This window comes from Stegostoma tigrinum, chromosome 35, assembly GCF_030684315.1.
Source record: "Stegostoma tigrinum isolate sSteTig4 chromosome 35, sSteTig4.hap1, whole genome shotgun sequence".
NCBI lineage: Eukaryota > Metazoa > Chordata > Chondrichthyes > Orectolobiformes > Stegostomatidae > Stegostoma > Stegostoma tigrinum.
Genome location: NC_081388.1, coordinates 14,217,276 through 14,228,474, shown reverse-complemented (window position 1 = coordinate 14,228,474; position 11,199 = coordinate 14,217,276). Strand labels below are relative to the sequence as shown.

General features: G+C 49.5%; 1 protein-coding gene across 2 annotated transcripts in view; it reads left to right on the top strand.

The window, feature by feature from the left end:
- The window catches only part of mri1 (methylthioribose-1-phosphate isomerase 1), a 19,576-nt gene extending 9,831 nt beyond the window's left edge, over positions 1–9,745 (top strand). Inside the window, exons 2-6 of one of the 2 annotated variants that reach the window (XM_059639975.1) lie at positions 922–1,160; positions 3,391–3,548; positions 5,218–5,394; positions 6,211–6,435; positions 9,160–9,745. In XM_059639975.1, coding sequence (XP_059495958.1) covers positions 922–1,160; positions 3,391–3,548; positions 5,218–5,394; positions 6,211–6,435; positions 9,160–9,308 — 948 coding nt within the window. In that variant the 3' untranslated portion in view covers positions 9,309–9,745. Of the gene's footprint in view, positions 1–921; positions 1,161–3,378; positions 3,549–5,217; positions 5,395–6,210; positions 6,436–9,159 lie in introns of both variants that reach the window. The other variant, XM_059639974.1, reaches the window with a different exon arrangement.
- The last annotated feature ends 1,454 nt before the right edge of the window (positions 9,746–11,199 follow it).

The window sequence follows — 11,199 nt, the reverse complement described above, 5'->3', positions numbered from 1 at the left end:
GGTGACTGTGGGAACCGAGGGAGGGGAGAGAGGGGGAGGGAGAGGGTGACTGTGGGAACCGAGGGAGGGGAGAGAGAGAGAGAGAGAGAGCGCGAGGGAGAGGGTGGCTTTGGGAACTGAGGGTGGTGGAGGGAGAGGGAGTGGGTGGCTGTGAAGAGTTAATGTGAGGCTGGAATCCTGCTTTGCCTTTTGGAGCCCTTCACCATGTTGTAAAGCTGCTCTTGTTCTTCACTGTAACCCCCAGGAGCTGGGTAGGTCCCACCTGAACTAACTGCTCTTCAGACTGCAAGGTCCACTCTTCCTCCCCGCCCACCCAACACTACTGCACCCCTACCCCCCACTCCTGTCCCTTGTCTCCTCCAGCCCCGTGTCAGGAACAAGTTGTTAGCCTCACTACCATTCCCTCAACCCTTCCGCCCCCCTCCTCACCAAACTCTTCCGTCCCCCCCCTCACCAAACTCTTCCGTCCCCCCCCTCACCAAACTCTTCCGTCCCCCCCCTCACCAAACTCTTCTGCCCCCCCTCACCAAACTCTTCCGCCCCCCCCTCACCAAACTCTTCCGCCCCCCCCCCTCACCAAACTCTTCCGCCCCCCCCTCACCAAACTCTTCCGCCCCCCCCCTCACCAAACTCTTCCACCCCCCCCCTCACCAAACTCTTCCGCCCCCCCCCTCACCAAACTCTTCCACCCCCCCCCTCACCAAACTCTTCCACCCCCCCCCCTCACCAAACTCTTCCACCCCCCCCTCACCAAACTCTTCCACCCTCCAGCTTCATGATGAGTTTCCACTTCTCTCTGCCCTCTCCCCTCACTCCCCACTCCCCCCACCCCCCACTCCCCCCACCCCCCGGGCAGGGCCGCTGTCTAATGTTGTTGTGTATAACCCCCCCACCCCCCCCCCCCCGCTGTGCCATTGCCAGGTGAGGGGTGCCCCTGCCATCGCGATCGTCGGCTGCCTGAGCCTGGCCGTGGAACTACACCAGAGGGAGGAAGGGGCCAGTAGGGAAGACCTGGCCAGCTTTGCGCTCGAGTCGCTGGGGCATCTCGTGACCTCCAGGCCCACGGCGGTGAATATGGCGCGGGCGGCGCAGGAACTGTCCGACTTTGTGACGCGTGAGGTCAAACGGCCGGACTCCACGGCAGAGAGCTTCAAAGAAAAGTGAGTGCAGGCCGAAAGGGTCCCGTGAACTTCTGGGAGGCATCTCTGGCAGTGTGGAGTGAGCTGGTGGCACAGAGAGTGGAGGGTGGGGGGTTGTGCGGATGGAGTCTGAATACTCCACTCAAAATCCACACTGGTACTTCACAACCATATAGGCTTGCGCTTTACTGACTGGCAATCCACTGTTTGCACAGAATCCCTGCAGGGTGGAAACAGGCCATTCAGCCCAACAAGTCTGCACTGACCCCCCTGAAGAGTGTCCCACCCAGACCCATTCCCCTACCACTGTATTTCCCATGTCTAACCCGCCTAATGTACACATCCCTGAACGCTAGGATAATTAGCGTGGCCAATCCATCTAGCCTGCACATCTTTGGACTGTGGGAGGAAACCGGAGCACTCGGAGGAAACCCACGCAGACGCGGGGAGTATGTGCAAACTCCACACAGACAGTCATAGGGTGGAATTGAACCTGGGTCCCTGGCGCTGTGAGGCAGCAGCGCTAACCTCTGAGCCACTGTGCCGCGAATTTACTGCTTTGGATGCAGTGATGCATCAAATCTAACTTCCAAGTCTTCTCGCTTCCCTTCCTGTTTATTAATTCACAGGGTTTCTCCCCTCATGGGCAAATACTCACCTCGTTTTTGGTCAATGCTTCATCCTGAACCATTCTCTTGGCAGATTCTTTTTTTTGTCACACCCTGATATCCCATTGCCTTTGACTCTCAGGGACAGGGTGGAGACACAAGTCCTGAGTCTATCTCATGGGATTGCTGTGATTCAGAACTATTTAATCAGCATCCACCTCCTCCCGGCACCTATCCCTTTAACTTCCCCAAGTCTCACTGCACCTCCAGTTCTAGATCTCGTCTATCCACAATTCATTGTCTGGCTCCATCTGGGTATCCGCTCACCTGGACCCTAAATTCAAGGTTTCTTTCCCGAAACTCCCAGTTCTTGACATCTGTCTCTTGCTTTAAGCCACTCCTTAAAGCCAGCCTCTCATTCATCTGTCGCGACGCCTTTTTGCCTGCCCCGCTGTTGAATCTTGTTTGTTAACATTCCTGCGAAGGTGCTTTGGGGCATTTTATTTTGTGATGCTGCAGGTGCTACAGAAATGCAAGTCTGAATAAAGACGTAATATGTGCACCATTCGAACGGAAAGTTTGCTGATGTCTTGGCCAACATTCCAAAGCAATCACCTTGTTTATTTTGAGAGATGGTGAACGCACCAACTGTGTCAGATGGCAGTTGAGAGTCAGAAACATTGCTATGGGTCTGGAGTCACGTGTAAGCCAGACCAGGTAAGGACTGGCAGACTTCCCTTCCCAAAGGACATTAGTGAAGCAGATGGATTTTAACAATTTATCAATGATAATTTCATGGTCATCACTTCTGATTCCAGCATTTAATTGAAGATTTTAACAATGGAGTTTACATTTCACTAGCTGCTGGAGTGGGATTTGAATCCATTAACCTGGTTGCTAGTTTAGTGACAATACCACTGACTTGTCCTAATCTCATTTGATCTGTCTGAGTTGAAAGTCTGTGCTTGTTCTAATCGACTTGTTATTACCCACCAAGACAAGTGGAATTAGAATCTGGGTCTGCTGGCTCAGAGGTAGGGACACTGCCACTGTACCAGAAGGGCCCTTTTGATTTAACATGGTATTCTGGGCTACAAGCAGTGACATTATCACTAAACCACTGCATTCCTGTGTTACTCAAGCAGTACTTGTACAGAGTCATAGAGATGTACAGCACAAAAACAGACCCTTCTGTCCAACCCATACGTGGTGACCAGATATCCTAAAGTAATCTAGTCCCATTTGCCAGCATTTGGCCCATATCATGTACCCATCCAAGATAACTAGGTATACAGCTCTCTGATGAAGGGTCTAGGCCCGAAACGTCAGCTTTTGTGCTCCTGAGATGCTGCTTGGCCTGCTGTGTTCATCCAGCCTCACATTTTATTATCTTGGATTCTCCAGCATCTGCAGTTCCCATTATCCCCAATACAGCTCTACACCTTGTGTTCATCCAGCTCTACACCTTGTTGTCTCAGATTCTCCAGCATCTGCAGTTCCTATTACCTCATATACCCATCCAGATGCCTTTTTATTGTTATAATTATACCAGCCTCCAATCTGTGAACTTTGTCCAGCTGCTAATTCTGATGAAAGTCCTTTCTCACCCCCTCTTACCCCTCAATGAAAAGTCTGATTTGCAGAATCGAGGCCATGTTGGACAAGGACATTCAGGACAACAAAAGTATCGGGAATCACGGGGCCAAGCACATCATCTCCAGGGCGAAAACGGAGAAAGTAATTATCCTCACGCATTGTAACACTGGCTCACTGGCAACAGCGGGATATGGAACAGCGCTGGGTAAGAGCTGCATTTGTTAGTGAACTTCTGGGTGCCAGTCAAACTGGGCTTTCTAGCTTTCTCTGTGTCAGTTCTTCAGTCCGTGCCTCGGTCTCTCCCTAACTGTGTCACTTCCCCCAACCATAAGATGTAGGAGCAGAAATTAGGCCATTCGCCCATCAAGTCTGCTTCGCCATTCAATCATGGCTGATAAGTTCCTCAACTCCATTCTCCCCGTCTCAGTCTTCAATGTACTCAATGACCTGGCCCACACAGCCTTCTGTGGCAGTGAATTCCATAGATAACCAGATAACCATAATTCCGTAGATTCCAGCCCTATAACCTCGGGAGGATTCTTCCTGTGTGTCCCTGATTACATTTCCTCAGACAGGTGGTAACCTTCCCTTTGGCAGTCTAACCCCTGGGGAAAGCGTGGAAGCTGGTCCCTCAAGTCTGGTTCTTTAAATCTCTCAACTGACAATGATTTAAGAGGTTATTTTGCACTTTTTTTAAAGAGAGGTTTGAAGACAGAGATGTCTGTTTAAAAGCCAGTAAAGTGAACAGCTTGAGAGCCTCTGTTTTATTTAAAGTTGGAACAATAGGAGCAGCCTGAATGGGTGTGGCCAGCTCTCACAGGCCAGGATTTCTAGTGGGTTTTGAGTTTTAGGTATAGCTTTAAGCAGTTGCTGTTGGAGTCTCAACAAGGTGGGAGTTTTGAAGAAGCTGATGCTGCCTTTTCCCTCTCTTTGTTACAGCTAGAAGCTGGGGATTCTGTCTGCTGCTGGGTTACTTGTGAGGGAAATCTATTGTCTGAATTTTTGCCAAAGTGTGTTACTATATTGGAACAGTTAATTAATAGCTACTGTATCTATTACTCTGTTAAATTTTTCAATAGAGTTCAGTCATTCTAAATTCCTCTTTCTTTTGTTGGATTCTAACAATCATGTTTGAATAAATTGTATTTTGTTTAACATCGAATAGTTTGAGCAGTCGCATTGCATCTGGAACACAGCACTTTACATATACATTTAAATTTTTAAAAAATTAGAGTGTAGGCTACCTTCTTAAACTATTTTGAGCGGGCCTGGTCTGGCCTATAACACGTTTCAGATTAACTGCCCAGACCTGGACTCTGGAATCTCCTTCCTATACCTCTCAAATTTTCTCTCTCTCAAAGTTTGAGAGGATTTGTAGCTTGCATTATGGATGAGGTTGTAGACTTGGAACCAAGGCATATAAATAAGAAGTGAGACGGATCACCAGCGCTACACTGGAAGCGCGCTGACGATGTTTCCAAGCACGGTGACGAAACGTCTGCAACCAAACACATGGGCTCGGCGAACAAATCTACAACCTCTCTTTCTCTCTCTCTCTTTTGCTTTCAGATGCTGCATAAAATCCACGCAACATCTCTTTTGGTAGCTTGGGATCAAAATTTTCCTGGCCATGTGGCGTGGGACATTGAAGTTGCTGTATAAATGCAAGTTGGAGAGGTCTTTGTGACACAGTGATAGGAAGGGTTGAGCGGGATATGGGCCAAACACAAGCAAATGGGACTAGTTCAGTTTCTGCATTGACGAGTTGGACCGAAAGGTCTGTTTCTGTGCTGTATGACTCTATGTAAGTCCTGCCTGCATTGTAACAAGATTGATTATAAAACGTTGATGGTGTTGGCTACCTCCACCCCCAGGTGTCATCCGCTCGCTGTGGTCCATGGGTTGTCTGGAACATGTTTACTGCACAGAGACTCGGCCGTACAATCAGGGGGCCAGGCTCACGGCCTACGAGCTGGTGCATGACAAGATCCCAGCCACACTCATTGCTGATAGCATGGTCTCCATGGCGATGAAGGAGAAGGGGATATCAGGTAACGCCTCAAGCTGTGTGCCATCTTGGTGGTGTTGTCAGCGGGGTTGGGGGTGTGGATGGGGGGCACAAGTGCAGGGTGTGGCAGAGTCTATGGCAAAGGTGGCACCCTTAACCTGCCAGCCTCTTGTTGCCCTCTCCCCTTTTCATTCTTGAGCCTGATTCTGGGGCGGCTCAGTGGTCAGCACTGCTGCCTCACAGCACCAGGGACCTGGGTTCGATTCCACCCTCGGGCGACTGTCTGTGTGAAGTTTGCATGTCGTCCCGGTGTCTGAGTGGGTTTCCTCCGGATGCTCCGGTTTCCTCCCATCGCCCAAAGATGTGCAGGCTAGGGTGGATTGGCCATGCTATATTGGCCACCTAGTGTCCAGGTTAGTGCGGGCTGGGTGGGTTAGCCCTAGAAAGTGTCGGGTTATGGAGATGGGATGCTCTTCAGAGGGTTAGCACAGGCTCAATGGGCCAAGTGGCCACCTCCTGCACTGTAGGGATTCCATGAGTGAAAGTGGACAGCCACAGAGCCACTGTATTTCAAACAACTGGTGACTTAAAAGATGGCCCTCTTGATGTATTGAGATAGCGTTCCTACCTCTGGCCTGAGTTCCACTCCAGAGACCTGTCTGAAAAGGTTGACTGACAAAAGAAAACATTGCCCCCTGACCCACCCCCAACCTGCATGGGGCTCTAATTGGTGGCTTTGTGGAATGTGACGGCCATATTGCCCACCAGGTGGGTTCCAGTTTGACCTCAGCTTGACGAGAGCAGGGCACGGTGCCATTTTTGCTGCCCGGTGACTGACCAGCTGACCTTGTGTGCACAGCTGTTGTGGTGGGGGCGGACCGTATCGTGGCCAACGGAGACACAGCCAATAAGATTGGGACCTACCAGCTGGCCATCGCGGCTCTGCACCATCGCATTCCTTTCTACGTGGCAGCCCCCAGCTCGTCGTGCGACCTGACTCTGGAGAGCGGGGGGCAGATCGTCGTCGAGGAAAGGCCCGGCAAGGAACTGACAGATTTCAACGGAGCCCGCATCGCTGCGCCAGGTAAGAAGAGGTTGTGGGTCAGTGCTCTTCAGCACGAGTATGGTCTGAAGTCAGTGTGTTTGCGTCTGATTTGATTTGATTTATTATTGTCACATGTACCGAGGTACAGTGAAAAGTACTGTTTTGCGTACTAGTCAGACATGCTTTACGTAATAGAACAGACTATAGTGTTACAGCAACAGAGAAGGTGCAGGAAAAGATCAGGTCTAGTATATGACAGGTCCATTCCAAAGTCTGGTAACAGCAGGGAAGAAGCTGTTCTTAAATCTGTTGGCACATGTTTTCAAACCTGTGTATCTTCTGCTCGATGGAAGAAGGTGGAAGAGAGTATATTTGGGGTGGAGAGGGGTGTTTGATGATGTTGGCCACTTTCCTGAGGCAGGAGGAAATATAGTTGGAGTCAATGAAACAAAGCCTAGTTTGTGTGATGGACTGGGCTGTGTTCCCAACCCTCTGTAGTTTCATGTCATTTTGGGCAGAGCAGTTGCCATGCCAAGCTGTGATAAATCTTGGTAGGATACTTTCAATGGTGCGTCTATAAAAATCGGTAAGGGTCATTGTGGACGTGCTGAATTTCCTTAGCCTCCTGAGGAAGTGGAAGTGTTCTTGACTGTAGCATCAGTGTGGGTGGACCAGGACAGTTGTTGGTGGGGTTTACTCCTAGGAACTCAAAGCTCTCGACCACGTCCACCTCAATGCCATTGACACAGACGGGAGCGTGTCCTCCACTCCACTTCCTGAAGTCAATGACTAGCTCCTTTGTTTTGCTGACATTGAGGGAGAGACTGTTGTCTTTGCGCCGTGTTGCTAAGCTCGCCATCTCTTGTCGGTGGACACGCTGCTTGGAATGGGGAAGTGATGGCACACTGGTGGTGTCACTGGACTGGAGACCCATGCCAATGCTGGATGGACATGGTTTCAAATCCTACCACACCAGCTGGTGGAATTTAAATTCAATGCATAACTCTGGTGTGAGAAGTTAGCCACTAGTGATGGTAACATATTGAAACCCCATCTGTTTTGCAAATGCCATTTAGGAAATTGGTGTTCCCTCGCCCCCAGCCCAATCTAACTACGCTCTGAAGTGGCCCAGAAAGCACCACTCAGTTGCCTAGTGATGAGTAATAAATGCCAGCCTTGCAGATGGCACACTTCAAAGAAATTCCGGAGCAGTGCCTTTTATAATCTCTAACGGGACCAACTAATTTGAGAATAAAGGCAAAATACTGCAGATGCTGGAAATCTGAAACAGAGACTGAGAAAGATGGAGAAACTCAGCAGCATCTGTGGAGAGAGAGAAGCAGAGTTGATGTTTTGAGTCCAATATGACTCTTCTTCGGAATGAAGAGTCTCCCCCATTTCTCTGGGACTGTAGTTGGCTCAGTGGCTCAGTGGTTAACACTGCCGCCTCACAGCACCAGGGACCTAGGTTTGATTCCAGCCTCGAGCGACTGTCAACGTGTGGAATTTGCACATTCTCCCCGTGTCTGCGTGGGTTTGCTCTGGTTTCCAGCCCAAAGGTGTGCGGGTTAAGGTGAATTAGCCGTGCCAAATTGCCCACAGTGTCCGGGGATGTGCAGGCTGGGTGGGTTAGTCATGGGAAATGCAGGGTGACGGGTGGGACTGGGTGGGATGCTCTTCGGAGGGTATGCGTGGACGCGATGGGCCGAACGGCCTCCTTCCACACTGTAGAGATTCTGTGACAGTCATACCGGACTTGAAACACTGTTTTTCTCTCTCGACACAGATGAGTTTCTCCAGTGATTTCTGTGTTGGTAGAGGATTGAGCCACTGCTCTGGACTGACACGATGTCCTGGTTGTAGCCATGAATCATCGCTTTGGTGCCCAGGGAGAAAGAAAACATTTGCATTTAGTGCCACACCTTTTCACAACCTCACTGTGTCCCAAAACACTTGGCCGAGAATCTTGGCAGTTTGGATCCAGGAAACAGGGCAGCTGGTGTTCAGTCAGCGATCTCCAACATGCAGCAATCTGATAATGACCACGTCATCTGTAGTAGTGCTGTAGGCTCGATAGATGTTGGTTCCCCACTCCCTTCCACACAGTGCCTGTTCTGTCCTTTCAGGGTGAGGCCTGGGATCGATGTCTTATCTATTAAAGACTGCCTCTCTGACAGTGTGGCACTCCATGCCATCCACATGACTGGCACGAGACTCCCCAAGCAGATGCCCTACTCCTAGCTCCAAAACGGCAAGTAGCCCCAGGTAGGCAGGGGAAGTGTTCCAGCAATACCCTCCAGGCCTTGCTGGGGAGGTGCAGCATTCCCACCGGACACCTAGGAATCGCTGGCCCAAGACGGTCCAAAGTGAGGAGCTGCATCCGGGAAGGCATTGAGCACTTTGAGATTTGCTATCCAATGAAAGGAGAATGCAGCCACTCCTTCTCATGACCACCAACTGGCCCCAAGTGTAACAGAGCCTGTGGTAGCCCTGTCGGTCTGTACAGGCGTCTACATCCTCATCCGCGAGGGATCAACAAAGATAATCATGACACCCCCAGTACTGCTGTGAGACGTTAACCTAGAGTGTGTACTCAAATTTCTGGTGGCATTGAAACCCACGACTGTCCATCTGAGGGAAGACCTCTACCCAATTTGAGTCAAGGCTGACAGCGTGATGTGTAAAGTGTGACAGTGATAGAGCTCTGGCCAGGCCGGATGGTGAACACTGTCATTTTAATGCGATTGCTTTCTGTCTCTGCAGGTATCAATGTGTGGAACCCTGCATTTGATATTACACCTCACAGCCTCATCACGGCCGGAATTATTACAGAGTTTGGAGTTCATGAACCTGGAGAACTTCGGAAAGCATTGACCGATAATGCACATCGGGACACGAGCCACACTTGTTAATTGTACACTTCCTCTTCGCCTCTTCCTCCCCATGTCCCTTGTTGCTCTCACATTTGTTTGTTTTCAATCTGAGGCCTTTCTTAATTCGTCCTGAATGCCCGCTCATTACTCAAGTTTCTCTTATATCCCCAAACCCAAGTATTCAATGCGTGTTCCCTGCCTGTTGAAAATCATCAACATTAGCCACTGACACAGGGCAGTGAAATGGTTAGCACTGCTGCCTCACAGCGTCGGGGACCCGGGTTCATTTCCTCCCTCAAGCGACTGCCTGTGTGGCGTTTCCATATTCTCCCTGTGACTGCCTGGGTTTCCGCCAGGTGCTCCGATTTCCTCCCACAGTCCAAAGATGTACAGGTTAGGTGGATCGGCCATGGGAAATTGTCCAGAGATGGGTTGGTTACGTTTGGCCGTGGGAAACGTAGGGTTACGTGGACAGGGTGGGGGGGTGGGCTGCTCTTTGGATGGTCAAATGGCTTGCTTCCACAGTGTAGAGTCTACAACACTTGATCATGACCACAAGATTTTTCTCAAATCTTCTCTTTGCTGTCTTGACAGCAAACTGGATGCTGGTTTAAATTAAACTGATTTGGCATCATCTTGCATGCGTCAATGTTCCTGCTCATTTCCATGGTTTTATAATGGCACACAAACAGGATATGCTGGTGTTTACACTGCAGTGCAACCTCCCCCCTCCCACCTTTCTTCATCTCAATCTACCTAAATGCTTTGGACAGGATAGGAAAGAGATTTACCAGGATGTTGCCTGGATTGGAATGTGTTAGTAATATGGAGAGTTGGAACAAACTTGGATTGTTTTCGCCAGAGCTTTGGAGTCTCGGGCGAACTGATCAAGTATATAAAATTATGAGGCATGGATAGGGTGGGTAGTTGGAGTGTCTTTCCCAGGGTGGAAATGTCACATATGAAGGGGCATAGATTTAAGGTGGGGAGGGGGCGGCGGCGTGGGGAAGGTTTAAAAGACATGTGAGATAAGTTTATTTTATGCACAGGATGGTAGTTTGGAACATGTGCCAAGGGAGGTGGTAGAAGTAGATATGATAGCAACACTTAAGAGGCATTAAGAGAGTGACCCATGAATAGGCAGGGAATAGAGGGATATGGATGTGCAGGCAGATGGGAATAGTGTAGAATGGCATCATGGTTGGCACGGACATGATGTTGGGAAGGGCCTGTTCCTGTTCTGTCCTGTTAAAATAAACCCCTATTCCCTTCTCCCTTATCTCCTTGTCTAGCCTCCCCTTAAATGCACTTACACAATTCACTACATTCAATCCTTGTGGCAGAGTTTGATGCTGTCCCTGCTCTTTTTAGTGAACATGATGTGAAACTGATTGTGTTGGTCTGGGGTGGCTAAGGTCAGAAATCACACAACACCAGGTTATAGTCCAACAGGTTTATTTGAAATCACAAGCTTTCGTTGCACTGCTCCTTCCTCGAAGAGAGCACCCAGGCACAGCCTTTATAATCAGAAAGAGCAAAAGATCATACAGATGGTGTGACTGGACTGTCTGCAGGTTGACTAATAGGTCTCTCCAAGTGATCAAGAGTGTCAGACGATGTGAGGAAAGTGTGAACAACTGAATAACAAGTGAAGGGATGACCAACAATCTGATTAATTGAGGCAGAGGGATAATTACAAAAATTAAAACTAAGGCAGTGAGCGAGACAAAACAAATGACTGGAATAATATGATAGGTATAAGAATCGCATGCAGAGGGTTTAGTCCTCGGGGCTGAATGTCCTTGACTGAAGTGTTCCTGGACTAGCAGAGAACATTCCTGTCTGGCAATGGTTGTGCAGTGTTCGTTCATCTGTTGTAGCTTCTGCATGGTCTTGCCAATATACCGTGCCTTGAGGCATCCTTGAATGC